The following is a 15,729-nucleotide window of genomic DNA, read 5'->3' as shown; positions in this document are numbered from 1 at the left end:
AATGACAGTTTTGATGTTGCAGAGTCCTTGTGTATTGTAGGCAATGACAGTTTTATGTTGCAGAGTCCTTGTGTATTGTAGACACTGACAGTTTTTATGTTGCAGAGTCCTTGTGTATTGTAGACAATGACAGTTTTTAGTTGAAGAGTCCTTGTGTATTGTAGGCAATGACAGTTTTTGTGTTGCAGAGTCCTTGTGTATTGTAGACAATGACAGTTTTATGTTGCAGAGTCCTTGTGTATTGCAGACAATGAGTTTTTATGTTGCAGAGTCCTTGTGTATTGTAGGCAATGACAGTTTTATGTTGCAGAGTCCTTGTGTATTGTAGACAATGACAGTTTTGATGTTGCAGAGTCCTTGTGTGTTGTAGACACTGATAGTTTTTATGTTGCAGAGTCCTTGTGTATTGTAGGCAATGACAGTTTTATGTTGTAGAGTCCTTGTGTATTGTAGGCAATGACAGTTTTTATGTTGCAAAGTCTTTGTGTATAGTAGACAATGTTTATGTTGCAGAGTCCTTGTGTATTGTAGGCAATGACAGTTTTGATGTTGCCGAGTCCTTGTGTATTGTAGACAACGACAGTTTTATGTTGCAGAGTCCTTGTGTATTGTAGGCAATGACAGTTTTATGTTGCAGAGTCCTTGTGTATTGTAGACAATGACAGTTTTATGTTGCAGAGTCCTTGTGTATTGCAGACAATGAGTTTTTACGTTGCAGAGTCCTTATGTATTGTAGACAATGACAGTTTTATGTTGCAGAGTCCTTGTGTATTGTAGACAATGACAGTTTTATGTTGCAGAGTCCTTGTGTATTGCAGACAATGAGTTTTTACGTTGCAGAGTCCTTATGTATTGTAGACAATGACAGTTTTATGTTGCAGAGTCCTTGTGTATTGTAGACAATGACAGTTTTTATGTTGCAGAGTCCTTGTGTATTGTAGGCAATGACAGTTTTTACGTTGCAGAGTCCTTGTGTATTGTAGACAATGACAGTTTTTACGTTGCAGAGTCCTTATGTATTGTAGACAATGACAGTTTTGATGTTGCAGAGTCCTTGTGTGTTGTAGACAATGTTTATGTTGCAGAGTCCTTGTGTATTGTAGACAATGTTTATGTTGCAGAGTCTTTGTGTATTGTAGGCAATGACAGTTTTTACGTTGCAGAGTCCTTGTGTATTGTAGGCAATGACAGTTTTATGTTGCAGAGTCCTTGTGTATTGTAGACAATGACAGTTTTTATGTTGCAGAGTCCTTGTGTATTGTAGGCAATGACAGTTTTTACGTTGCAGAGTCCTTGTGTATTGTAGACAATGACAGTTTTTACGTTGCAGAGTCCTTGTGTATTGTAGACAATGACAGTTTTTACGTTGCAGAGTCCTTGTGTATTGTAGGCAATGACAGTTTTTACGTTGCAGAGTCCTTGTGTATTGTAGACAATGACAGTTTTACGTTGCAGAGTCCTTGTGTATTGTAGGCAATGACAGTTTTTATGTTGCAGAGTCCTTGTGTATTGTAGGCAATGACAGTTTTTACGTTGCAGAGTCCTTGTGTATTGTAGACAATGACAGTTTTTACGTTGCAGAGTCCTTGTGTATTGTAGACAATGACAGTTTTTATGTTGCAGAGTCCTTATGTATTGTAGACAATGACAGTTTTGATGTTGCAGAGTCCTTGTGTGTTGTAGACAATGTTTATGTTGCAGAGTCCTTGTGTATTGTAGGCAATGACAGTTTTTACGTTGCCGAGTCCTTGTGTATTGTAGACAATGAGTTTTTATGTTGCCGAGTCCTTGTGTATTGTAGACAATGACAGTTTTTATGTTGCAGAGTCCTTATGTATTGTAGACAATGACAGTTTTGATGTTGCAGAGTCCTTGTGTATTGTAGACAATGACAGTTTTATGTTGCAGAGTCCTTGTGTATTGTAGACAATGACAGTTTTGATGTTGCAGAGTCCTTGTGTATTGTAGGCAATGACAGTTTTATGTTGCAGAGTCCTTGTGTATTGTAGACACTGACAGTTTTTATGTTGCAGAGTCCTTGTGTATTGTAGACAATGACAGTTTTTAGTTGAAGAGTCCTTGTGTATTGTAGGCAATGACAGTTTTTGTGTTGCAGAGTCCTTGTGTATTGTAGACAATGACAGTTTTATGTTGCAGAGTCCTTGTGTATTGCAGACAATGAGTTTTTATGTTGCAGAGTCCTTGTGTATTGTAGGCAATGACAGTTTTATGTTGCAGAGTCCTTGTGTATTGTAGACAATGACAGTTTTGATGTTGCAGAGTCCTTGTGTGTTGTAGACACTGATAGTTTTTATGTTGCAGAGTCCTTGTGTATTGTAGGCAATGACAGTTTTATGTTGTAGAGTCCTTGTGTATTGTAGGCAATGACAGTTTTTATGTTGCAAAGTCTTTGTGTATAGTAGACAATGTTTATGTTGCAGAGTCCTTGTGTATTGTAGGCAATGACAGTTTTGATGTTGCCGAGTCCTTGTGTATTGTAGACAACGACAGTTTTATGTTGCAGAGTCCTTGTGTATTGTAGGCAATGACAGTTTTATGTTGCAGAGTCCTTGTGTATTGTAGACAACGACAGTTTTATGTTGCAGAGTCTTTGTGTATAGTAGACAATGTTTATGTTGCAGAGTCCTTGTGTATTGTAGGCAATGACAGTTTTGATGTTGCCGAGTCCTTGTGTATTGTAGACAACGACAGTTTTATGTTGCAGAGTCCTTGTGTATTGTAGGCAATGACAGTTTTATGTTGCAGAGTCCTTGTGTATTGTAGACAACGACAGTTTTATGTTGCAGAGTCCTTGTGTATAGTAGACAATGACAGTTTTTATGTTGCAGAGTCCTTGTGTATTGTAGACAATGACAGTTTTTATGTTGCAGTCTGTCAGTTTTCCCAGGAAGGCCTGACCCTGGCCATTAAGGACGGAGGAGGTGTACTACTCACCTGACAACTGTACTTGGTCATCCGAGTTGGGGGAGTCAGCTCCTTTATCATGACTGGAAAAAACCAACAAAGTCATCAGTGGAATCAGGTTGAATTAGTGTCAATCATTTCCTACAAAAACTAAGTTAGAATGAAGGCTGAAGCTCTAAGAAATGTTGGTTGGTCGGATTGTTGTTTAACGCCGCACTCAGCAATATTCCAGCTATATGACGGCGGTCTGTAAATAATCGAGTCTGGACCAGACAATTCAGTGACCGACAACATGAGCATCGATCCACGCAATTGGGATCGATGACATGCTTCAAACAAGCCAGCGAGCCTGACCACCTGATCCCGTTAGTCGCCTCTTACGACAAGCATAGTCACCTTTTACAGCAAGCATGGGTTGCTGAAGACCTAATCTACCCCGGATCTTCACGGGGCGCTAACTGTGTGCACATCTGTGTTGCTTCAATTCATGACAGGTCTACATTTCTACATACACCACCTGCCCCAGCTGATCACTATGGAAGACATATTGATCTGTGAAAGAGTGATCCAACCTATGCTTTCCGTCTTCCTACAAGTACTCAACCAAATATCTTAAAAGAGTACATAAGTGCCACTTTTACAGGAGAATACATTCAATTTAAATGTTTGTCTACACAGTCAAAACAAAATGGTATTTGTTTGTTTATTTGTTTGTTGTTTAACACCGCACTCAGCAATATTCCAGCCATATGACGACGGTCTGTAAATAATCGAATCGGGAACAGACAATCCAGTGATTGACATCCTGAGCATCAGGATAGGATGACATGCATCAACCAAATCAGCGAGCCTGACCACCCGATCCCGTCAGTTGCCTCTTACAATAAGTAGAGTCACCTTTAATGACAAGCATGGGTTGAGGAAGACCTATTCTAACCCGGATCTTCATCATGTTCATGGGTGGAAATGGTATTTAAGTAGTTGGGTGAATTTTGTATTCATCCGACATACAGAATCTAAGATGGATAGAAATTATTTGGAAAAGAACATTTTACCAACATAGTATGATAATTAGAGGTGTAACGATACGGTGAGGTCACGATACGATACATATCCCGATACTATGGGTGCAGTACAATTTGTATCCCGATACAGTATTAATATTTCACAAGTTGATATTCTATCATTTCTGAGATCAAAGATGGGATGTCGTGGGGCAGAAACATGTTGGTAAAGTCACTGTGAATGGCCTGCTATTTATGTCCACCCATGAAGTACAGGAGAACCTGCATAAGCAATACTGTATCGCCGGATCATAACACCACAAATGATATCATGAAATTAGGTCACATTCTTGTCCTTACTGACTTCTAAACAAACACCTGTTAAATGTATCATACAATCCTTCAAAATAGTACACAATATGTGGGCCGATGTTAACAATGTTTACTTGACTGGGGTGACAGCTTCGTAAACTATTTGCATTCAAACACACAACATGAACAATAGATCTGTGACTATAACCACTGGTCCAATGCCAAAGTCTAGTAAATGTACTAGCAGTCTGCAGGGGCAGATTTAGCAACAAATCTGTATGTAGCCATCAGGGCTTAACCCTTTTGAAAGGGGGCAGTCGGGTAACATAACGCGATCGCTCTCCACGCCGACATGGGAATAATGTGTAAAGCCCATTTCTGGTGATATTGCTGGAATATTGCTAAAAGTGGCGTAACACCATACTCACTCACTCTTTTCAAAAGTTACCGGCCCTTCTCCAAATTGTCCTACAACTAAATGGTGGAGGTCGCGAAGTGGCCAAACCTGAGGTCGTGTGGCCACCAAGCAGGGCTCTGAAATGTTTTGAACTCCTCCCCCAAAAAACATTTTTTCCGGCATCCTAATCTTGGCTTCCATTTGCCTCATTTCATGGCAATTTATGGGCAAATAAAGAAACTGTCGTACACAACATTGCAACATGGCGGCCAATTATAAAAAAATATATACACATTAAGAAGGGGTGGGACCTCTTCTTTACGTTTCAGCAAGCCCTTTGTAATTTACACCAGCCACAGGCCAACAGGCCAGCAGTTAAATGAACCCCTGGTCTGGATATTATTTAAGTTTAGTCAGCATACAATACGTTCGGAAATGTTTTTGGCACAGGTTGTAGAAATGTTCAGGGTTTCACTGAATGCAAAATATTGCTTCCCAGAGGCTCAATGCATAAACATTGAGAATGGACGCAAATAATATGCACCAGAGTCAAACAAATCCCATGAGATGCAAAGATTTCATCAAAGCCAATTTACTGTGTTGTAGAATACAGCCCCCTTACAGCCTGTAATGTTTATACACGACAGATATATTTTCCAGAACTTAATTGCCCATAATTAAGGGTGAATATAACACACAAGTGCATATCATACACGAATAAATGTCTTGTGTATATTAATGTGCTAATTGGGCTTGTTCACTAGCCAAAATATTAGCAAATATTGCCGTGGGCGCTTATTACGTCGAATATGGTACTCGTAAAAAGTTAAGGGTAGTCATGTTAATGTTAAAAGTTAAAGATGGGGGGCCCCAAAGACATGTGCGAAATAGCCACGGCTACCAAAATTTCAGTTGGGCTAAAGATTCTGATATGTCTCTGGGCAACAGGCTGAAATTTTAATGGTGATTTTTTTTATATGCATACCTCATACTTATTGAAATAAACGAAAGATCTCCTGTTTCTGTAGATCAATGAGTCAGGGCTTGATTAAGTAACTTGATTTTACTGCATGTTGACATGAAAACCAAGTTGCAGTAGACAAAACCAGGTTACATTGTGATTCCATCCGTTTATCAAAGTTGAAACATAGGCCAGTGTGCCACCAGTGTCACATAAATTAATAACTCATTCAGAGCTCCAGATAAGCTGCGTATCTGCGTAAAATACGCATCAGAAATGCAGAAATACGCAGTAAAATAAAATATAATCCAAGCATATCAAATATGCAATGAACATTACAGATACGCTACAAAAATAAAACTTGTGCGTATCATCAAAATATTGTGAAGTAAACCTGCGCATTCGATTAGGAAATCAGCAACTTATTTGGAAATAAAAAACGGGCATTCTGTCAACCTTGGCAAACTCCATGATGACAGTTACATCATGATCATTTGCCATCACATTTTCTTGTGGAAGTATCGTGGTATTTTTGAGTCCCACAAATATATTTAACTTAAATACCCACATGTGTAAAAGCTAGTGGGTTACAGAAATTTGAATAACCAGATAGAATTTCTGATACCCAATGATTTTAAAATGCATGGGTAAAATACCCACAACACCAAAAGCTTATCTGGAGCTCTGAACTCATTGCTGTAAAACGTAACAGGAACATGTGCACATAATCTTGAAGCAACCCCAGCTTGATGACGTCACACCTAAGAATGACATGTTACATGTAACACTGGGGTTAGTGAGGTAGTACGGTAACTAAACTTAGAGGTATTGAGTTTGTTAAAAGATCAATTTTGTGTGGACAAGTAAGGGTTTGGTCAGATACAAAGTTGAATTTCTTTTAGATGTACTTGGTGCATGTAGACGTAAATATTAGGTTTCATTTTTAAATAATAGGTTGCACTTATGCATGTTGAATAGATAGATCAAGGCCTGAAATTAATACCTGAAGAAAATCAAGGTTGTTGGGTTGCAAAATCAGAGTTATCCCCCTTTATGATAGCTTACTCATAATTTGCCACTTTAATCATGTTAATGGTAGCTTAGCAGAATCCAATTTCTGGAAACATAAACGGTCGCAAATTTAAGCTAGTGAAACTTGAAGTAATGTTTAAGGCTAGCTAGTCCACCTGGCCAGCCATATTCTTACACTATTTCACACACTGATCCAGCGCCACCTTTCTGCCACTAAATTCAAAAACTCCAATTTTACTATCAATGTCCCATTTTCTTTACTCATTCAAAAGTTCTGCTTCAACCGAGAAAGTCCATCTATAACTCGTATACAACTTAACAAACACTTCATATTATCATGCCCATTCTCAGAACATCACTGATCAGTTCTTTTTCAGATATCAGAGTGATGAGACTTTATCATCACATGCCAAAATGCTGAACTGGAAACGTGACAGAAGACTAGCGGCTAAAAATAGCAATGATGATAAAGACTGCTATATCACATCTATATATATATACAGCCTCTTCACTGTTGATAAGCGTTATTGTCATTGTGACGTGTGCTATCAAACAGGAATACCCCACTCAGTAAAAGTCCCACGAAAAGTGACGTTTAAATCATCACTTTCTGCTTTGCCTTTAAACTAAGCAGTGCTTGAAACCAACCAAAATTTGTCAGTGGTCCAAAGGATCTCTCCTAGAAAAAATGGTACCCAGCGATAGAAACTCACATTTCTAGTCCATATATCAAAAGCTGTAAAAATGGCAAATTTTAACTAGTACTTATGATCATGATGATACCTTAACTATTGGGCATTTTGGCAAGGACTAGTGCCCATTTCTAACACTGGCATACAGTTTTACCTTCAAAGCAGTGTTAGAAATTGGCACTAGTCCTGTAGTCCTTACCAAACTCCCAAATAGTAAAGGTATCCTAAGGACTAGTAGAAATTGGCCCATTTTAAGGGTTTTGCTATATGATATCATTGTATGGACTAGTAGACAAAAACTGTTAGTTTCTAACCCTACCTTGACTAACAAAAGAGGGGGTCTAGGGACCCCAACATTATAATTAATTTTAAGGGTCCTTGCAGGGAATATGCGGGTCCTGTAAAGTACGACGCGCTGTATAATTTGATGATTTTTTTAGAGCCTGGAATGAATCAAAGATCATGCGAACAGTGGCCATGATAGATGGATGAAATGACAGCCACCCATAACTCCTCTTGATGCGCTGTAGGTACAATGGATGTCATTGTTCGACCACAGACGTGATGTGTCATTTTCTGCGTCCATTCTCTACGTCTGTACTTACTGGACGCACAGTTGCAAGTCGTGTAAAACCCTGATGGTGCTTAGCGGTTAGCCTCGGTCTATTGCTGATTTCACAAGTCGTACTAACTTAAATTACTTTGATAGTCCCCAAAATAACACTAGACCACCGGACCACCATTTATTTAATTTTACTGGTCCTTAAGACTGAAGGTCCTAAATGTACTGAAGCAAGAGCAGCGGACTTGTGTTCATGTCGATCACTGCTAACGATTAAATTTACCAAACTATCAGTTCATTCCTATACATTGTGCAATGATGCAAGTCACTCAAGAACTTAAAACTACAGCCAGCAGAGTGTTAGTGAGTGAATTGGGTTCGATACAGTTGTAGTTAGATTGTAGTTAGAGAGTAGTTAGTCCGTTATACCAAGGCATACCTGTTGTGGGAGGAAAGCCAAACAGCAGGTCTTAGACATTTACCACATTGGTGAAACCCACCAACACAGACAATAATGCTGAGAAGCAGCGGTCATAATTGTAATTCAAACCAACGATCCAATACTGGCATGGCGGGGCTAAGGAACTCAACTCTGCAGGTAGTAACTTGCAAGGCCTTAAACGAGTGGGCCACGCAAGCCCCGCCCCTTGTATAAGTTGACTCCCGCGGGAATTCCTCACCACTGTCAGATACTGTATTCGACGTAATAAGCGCCCCGCTCTAATAAGTGCCCACGGCATATTTGCTAATATATTGGCTAGTGAACAATCCCAATTAGCACCCCTTCCGATTGATCAATGTACACAAGACTTATTTATTCGTGTATAATACGCACTCGTGTGTTATATGCACCCTTAATTATGGGCAATTAAATTCTGGAAAAATACATCTGTCGTATATAAACAGTTCAGACCGTCAGCATACACCACAAAATTTATCTTTCAACGGTGTTTTTTTCAACCAAAATAATATTCTCAAAAGAGCCCCCAATTTCTAATTTTGAGAGCGCACAGGGCGCTTATTACGTCGAATACGGTAGCTGGAATACTTCTGAGTGTGACATTAAACAATAATATATAATTTTACATATTGTCAGTTGTGGTATCAAGCAGTGTTTCAGTTTGTCTGCGTCCACGACAAAATCAAAATCAAATGCCTTTCTCTTTCCGAGCAATATATGGTCCCCGAGCTCTACATTTCTGATATTCTCCCACAACAGGTAACGGGTACCCTGGCCCTATATTTCTGATGCTCATCATTTCACAGGAACTGGAGCACTTGACCCCCTTCTGATACCTTCCCATAAGTACTCACATCGGTCTGAAGCTCTGCAAGTTATCAGAATGCACCAATCTAGAATACAAGTAGAGGTTGTTACACTAAAATACGGAGATTGAAACCAAGTCAGTGTTTCCAGGGTAAGTGGATTTCTAATAAAAGCGACACACATTCACTTCAAATGAACTAAAAATGCTAAAAAGAAATATTAATATGACAGTGAACTAAATGCATGGGTTTTCCTGTTTGTTGTTGCATGAACCACTCTGCAATATTCCAGCCATATGACAGCAGTCTGTCAGTAATAGAGTCTGGCTCAGACAAACCAGTGATTGATATTATGAACATCATTCCAGGATACGATGACATGCAATCAACCAATCTTCAGCAACCCATGCATGACATTAAGGGATCGGGTGGTCATGCTCGCTGACTTGGTTGATGCATGTCATCGATCCAAATTGAGTGGATCGATGCTCATGTTATTAATCACTGGATTGTCTGGTCCAGACTCGATTATATACAGACCGCCGTCATATAGCTGGAATATTGCTGAGTGCGACGTTAAACAACCAACCAACCCAAGTCTGACCAAGAACACACACACCCCATTTGTAATCCCCTTTACGACAAGCATAGTTTTTCCGGGGGGGGGGGGGGGAGAATTCTTACCCGGAATCCCCACGCTCACACACAATGACACAAACCTTACACTTATGATATATAATATTCATGTAGAATCAGAAAGATTTCAGAATCATCGGCATAATTCCTACATTTATAGTCACAACAGGGTTCTCGGTCATGCATGCATCGCTGTACATGCTTCTGACAGAATTCAAACCCATTGTTGGTAATGGGCTCAAACATGGTACATGTTGGCTCTCTTCCCACATCATGTAAATATCATCTAACCCGAATGTTACAGTAAGTTTAACACAAACCAGATGGTTGTTGCATGGCTTAGATATCTCCGTTGGCTTCAAGATATAGCACAACTCTGAGGCCTTCTCAAACCAATAATTTATATAGCCGAGGATGCTTAAAGTAGAGAGATCTAGAGAGGCTGGCAGGATGGGCACACCATGTTAACATGGTAGACATTAATAAGTCTCACGGGTGATTGTGTATATGCCAGGGAATTATCTAGGATTCCAACCCAAGTGCTCTTAGCAGGAGAATTAGGGGAAAATTGTTATAAAGTTCAAATTAGATTTTTTGTAATGTTCTGATTTTTGTAAAACATGGTAAATTTTGAGGAACTGGGGCATTTTGTTCAGACTTAGGGCAGAATATCGGCCTCTGAGCAGGGCTTGAAATCCCTGTTAAGATATTAAACACTTTATGGCATATTTGCTTTTCAACAAAACTATTTATAAACCAAACTCAGAGATTTATTACAAACGAAGTGCCCTTGGCAGGCAAATCGGGAAAAATACACTGTGATCAGCACATCCTGGTGCAACAAAGAAGCATAATATACTAGAAGCAAAGTAATCAAAACAATATTTTCTACTATAGGATCATGTCAAGTATTAACAAGTTCTGATTTCCATTAACCATGCTGTGTGTGATCACATGGCATCTTCTGGTACTTTGACTTAATTCTTGTTTTGACCAGTTAATCTTTTATGTGAAGGTAAGGGAGACATGTGCCTGCGTCTGCCAAATTAGGTCATATACGTCTCCATCTGTACCAAGTATGTTCTAACTTTTGGGTTTAAACTAAAGGTACTGTTACTCATGTGTGAAGCCCATTTCTGGTGTCCGCCGCCGTGATATTGCTGGAATATTGCTAAAAGCGGCGTAAAACCATACTCACTCACTCATTTCTGAAAAGTAATTGTCTCCTTCAGTGCTCGGGTCGGAATGAGAGAGTGAGCTGGGATTAATGCTGCTTTTAACAGAATTCCAGTTACATGACGTCATGACAGCTTGATGTGGGAGTAAAGCCCAAAGTGATGCAGGTCTCAGACGTTTACAACTTCAGTGAAACCCACGAGCACGGGTAAGGCGCTGACAAACCTCGAAACATAATTGGGGTGAACCGGGATTCTAACCCACAATCAAAGGTTTCTGGCGTGCCCAAGGGACATGGCGAATTGCTGTGCCTTAGACGAATGGGCCACCCCTGCCCCCTTGGGTATGAATGAAATCAAGGGTTCCTTGTAATATACATGATAAACCCATTTTTAAAGCTGAACATTTAAGGAGTGTCTAGATTCAAATGCTATTGCAGAAAACCCCTAGGATACTAGGAACTACACTACTTCTGCTGGTTTACAAACAGCAGATGTTATTTGTCAGATAACATTGTTTAATCACTTTCAACAGTTTGCTCAAATGATATCATCAACTGGCTTTCAACCCCTGCAAGTTACAGAGCCTAACCACCAGATAACTGCACATAGCCTCCATCCCCGTACAGCAATATCTCCTAATCATAATCATGATAATGTTCCAATTTGTCTATTTCATTGATTGTTTCCAACCATAAAATTCATCATGAAACAGTCTGCCACTAGTCCAAAGCCTGAGTCCAGTAGAAATCTATGTGGTCTAGTAAGCTCAGCTAATAATGGTCCATTTAATAACACTTAACTATAAATGTAAAAATGATGCTCAGAGCCATGATTGGGCTTGTGTAGCCTTAAGTGATGAAATTTGTGACTGATTATTTCCCAATCAAAATGCATCAGTTCCTTTTAACACCTGAATATATGAATTGGTGGGGATATGCTTTTTTTGTTTTTGTTTGTTTGTTGTTTAATGCCGCTCTCAGCAATATTCCACCTATACGATGGCTGTCTGTAAATAATCGAGTCTGGACAAGACAATCCAGTGATTGACATCATAAGCATCAATCTTCGCAATTGGGATCGATGACATGCACCATCAAAGTCAGCGAGCCTGACCACCCGATCCTGTCATTCGCCTCTTATGACAAGCATAGGTGCCTTTTACGGCAAGTATGTATTGCTGACAACCTATTCTAACCCATCTGAGAGGATAACAAACTTCATAATATATACAATAAAGCATCACAATTCTGTTAAAGGTTTCAAGGTCTATTGATCACGGGTCACACACTATCAAACAAAATGCCCAGTCAGCAATATTCAAGCAAACAACATCCAATCTGAACCCAGGGTAGAAACTAACAGTTATAGTCAACTAGTCCTTATAATAATAACATATAGAAAAACCATTAACATTGGCCAATTTCTATCCTTATGATACCTTAATTATTGGACAGATTGACAAGGACTACAGGACTGGTGCCAATTTCTAACGCTGAACAGAACCAGGCAAACTAGTGACTGAAAGCAGAGCAATGATTCACATTATTAATTAAATCACCAAGAAAGACCATAGGATCCAGTTTTTTGTTGCTCTTACAAAACATCAGTGATCCATAGTACTGGGAACCTATTTGACCTTGAGTTCTTCAAAATATTCAGTGTAGTAACAATGTTGTTGATTTTATCATCAGTATTTATCAATGTATTCAAGAAATTAAGAATAACGCAAACATATTTTTACTCTTAGAATTTACAGTTAACTGATCATCTTAACAAAATTAACTGGGATATTTTTTATAAACGTTTGAAATGAAATTTAGAGCTTCAAAACAAACAAAACACTATGTTGGAATAAGGAGAGATTATGTGCCAAATATCATCGCAACTCATCAATAGACGTCTCGTTTTCAGTCATGATTGATTTGTTCATCAACCGACCACGCCTTCTCTGGTCACACCCCTTTTGTTTCCTGGTAAAAGGATGTCAAAACCTAACATCTTCCAAAAACACAATTTCCAAAATACGATTTTACTGTGCTCATGGCATCTGTTGTTGTGTTTGCACAGACAAATAAAAAAGACTCAATGATTGAGATTCACATCTTTTTTTCCAATGAAAACATAAAACATGAAACTCCGACCACACAGCAGGTCAACGCGGATATGAATGTGGAATACCGACGACCTACTTATTTTAAGTAATGACATTGTGAAAAATGAAAGGGTCAAACCACTGCTAATTTTCTGGGGATAATTAATAATGATTATGATTATGTAATCATCGAACATAAACACCATCAACACGCGCACATGGCATGGCACCCGTCATGGGGTGATCCTTCCCAATCTAAATATCCTTTTCCGAACATGACAGCTTTTGATTTGAAACATTCTCGCGAAATTAGGCCTTTATTTTCTTATTTTACTTCATTTTACGTTCACCCACCTTGATTCGAGTGCCTGATCTAACATATCCATGTGGCTTTTTGGTGGATGTTTGAATTTGCCAGGAAATAAAGCAAGCTTGATCACGGGGCCAAACAACAGGTCATGTGAGATGGAAAAATGAACATGTGACAAAGATGGCGTATTTCAGTCCAGAGCGGTGCGCATATTAACATAATTTCCTACTCGTGTGATGCGGTCCTACTATAAGCTCTTTTTTATATCCTAAAATACCATGTAGCTATACCTTTGTGACTACCGCAACTAAATCACATAATATCAGATCGTTTAGTTCTATGTCACACTAATTAAATATCAAATCAAATACGGACTACTTTGCGTCTGCTGAGAATATGACGTCATCGGTACATCTGCCGAGCCAAACCAGTGACGCGCGTCTATGCAGTAAAACCTCTAATAAATTTAGTTGTGGAAAGAATATAATAGAGGGCGATCGAGAATAAGGAAAACAGTATATTGCATACGTATACAACTATTCACAATATGTTTGCATTTCGAAGTAGCCTAATAAACAGAGCATCGATTCGCATGAAATTAGCTCGAGTATTTCACGCCGCTTTGGGCAATATAATCTCACTCTATCAAAGTGGTGGACAAAATCTCCCCCAAGCTCCCCACACCGATAGCCCGTTTGCGGAGCTCTCTATACTATCGCTGTCACCAATCAAAGCTCCCCACCGTGATAGGTGCGTGGTTATAACCATGCTTGGAGTTGAACTCGCGACCGACGAACCGTTATGTTTACAAACAAGCGATGACTGCCATAACTAAATAATTTTGTTTGTTTGTCAGTTTGAATTACGATTTCATTGCAACTAACATGTAATTGGTATAGTAAGAATGTAAGGGGGAAGTTGGGTGATTTATAGACTAACATTTAGTCTCTGAAATCTTATATTACACAATATCCTTCTTGACTCTAAAAATAAAAAAATTCCCTATGCTGATTTCAGAATATGATTGTGGAATAGAGCTAGCTTGAGCTGGCTAGACTTGCTTTTGTATGCATTTCTAGATTATTATTTTTTCATAAAATAAACATATTCCACGGTCATGGTGCGGGACTAACGAGTCTAAGCATGCATAATCCAATTAAAATCGAATAACGAAATCGACAGATTTCTGTCGATTGTAGGATTTGCAAAACGTGTACCACCAACTCGGCGTCAACAGATATTTTCCAAATCTTTTCATGTTCTTAATCAAGGTGCTCACGTGAGTTGATGCACTTCGCGAAGTAAGTCCCGTTGTATTCCAATACAGTGAGTGAGTGAGTGAGTGAGTTTTACGCCGCTTTTAGCAATATTCCTGCAATATCACGGCGGGGGACACCAGAAATGGGCTTCACACATTGTACCCATGTCGGGAATCGAACCCGGTCTTCGGCGTGACGAGCGAACGCTTTAATCACTAGGCTATCCGACCGCCCCGTATTACAAAACAGATGTTGATTATCTATCAAATCGTTTTCATTGTGCGACGCCACTTTGTTTGAAGCAACGATGTAAAGAAAAAAACGTACATTAATCATTTGTTTAAACGTACGTCATGTACAAATAAATATACCACAATAGATTTAAAATATGCCCCATTCCAAACACACTGCTGAGAAAAGGGCGTCCCTAGCGTACCCATTCGTGACCAACTCGTGTTATTCTGGGACAAGCCTTCCTGCAGGTGACGGAAAGGGCGAGTGGTGACGAATGTAACGTACCGTACTGAAATAAACTGGTTCCACGGTTGGTACGCGACGCTAGCTTAGCGCGATTATGAACAGAGGAAGGTGACGTAACTGTGACGTCATGCCAGTCACGCGAATAGTACCAACATTGCCTCTGCTAAATGCCATTATAATTCAAAGGAATTCCTCTTAATATTCGTGTCCACCGAATTCACGATAAACCAAACAAACCTTTTCTTCTGAAAACAATAGAATGGGGTGTTTTCCTCACTGTCCTATCGGGTGCAGGCTAGAACGGCACCTCAGCAAAACGGCACCGATTTCTCTGGCGAAAACGGCACCGCATTGGGCGAAAACGGCTACTCTGTGTTAGGCGAAAACGGCCCCTCTATTTTGTATATCGATTAGAACGATTTATGTGGTAATATATCTTCTATAGTCTATCTATAGTTGGGGTAGAGGCTAATTTCTAATGTAAACTTGTTTTAACATTTCATAATTATTGGTGTTTCCAAGTTACCAAGTTGTAAGTTTATTTCATTTATTTGACCAAGGTAAAAAATCATATAAGGTGCCGTTTTAGCCAGGCAATAGTAGCCGTCTTTGCTTGGGGCGAT

The 15,729-nt window shown here is 39.4% G+C and overlaps 1 protein-coding gene across 6 annotated transcripts in view; it reads right to left on the bottom strand.

Moving 5' to 3' along the window:
* The window catches only part of LOC139472616 (upstream stimulatory factor 2-like), a 36,672-nt gene extending 23,111 nt beyond the window's left edge, over positions 1–13,561 (bottom strand). For 4 of the 6 annotated variants that reach the window (XM_071255077.1, XM_071255078.1, XM_071255079.1 and 1 more), the window contains exons 1-3: positions 13,412–13,561; positions 9,200–9,238; positions 2,956–3,008 (exon numbers count right to left, since the gene is read on the bottom strand). In XM_071255077.1, the coding sequence (XP_071111178.1) occupies positions 2,956–3,008; positions 9,200–9,238; positions 13,412–13,443 (124 nt within the window). In that variant the 5' untranslated portion in view covers positions 13,444–13,561. The remainder of the gene's footprint in view (positions 1–2,955; positions 3,009–9,199; positions 9,239–13,411) is intronic. The other 2 variants (XM_071255080.1, XM_071255083.1) reach the window with 1 other exon arrangement.
* Between the last annotated feature and the right edge of the window lie 2,168 nt (positions 13,562–15,729).

This window comes from Haliotis cracherodii, unplaced genomic scaffold, assembly GCF_022045235.1.
Source record: "Haliotis cracherodii isolate W230 unplaced genomic scaffold, xgHalCrac1.p SCAF_25, whole genome shotgun sequence".
NCBI lineage: Eukaryota > Metazoa > Mollusca > Gastropoda > Lepetellida > Haliotidae > Haliotis > Haliotis cracherodii.
This window is presented reverse-complemented; position numbering and strand designations above follow the sequence as displayed.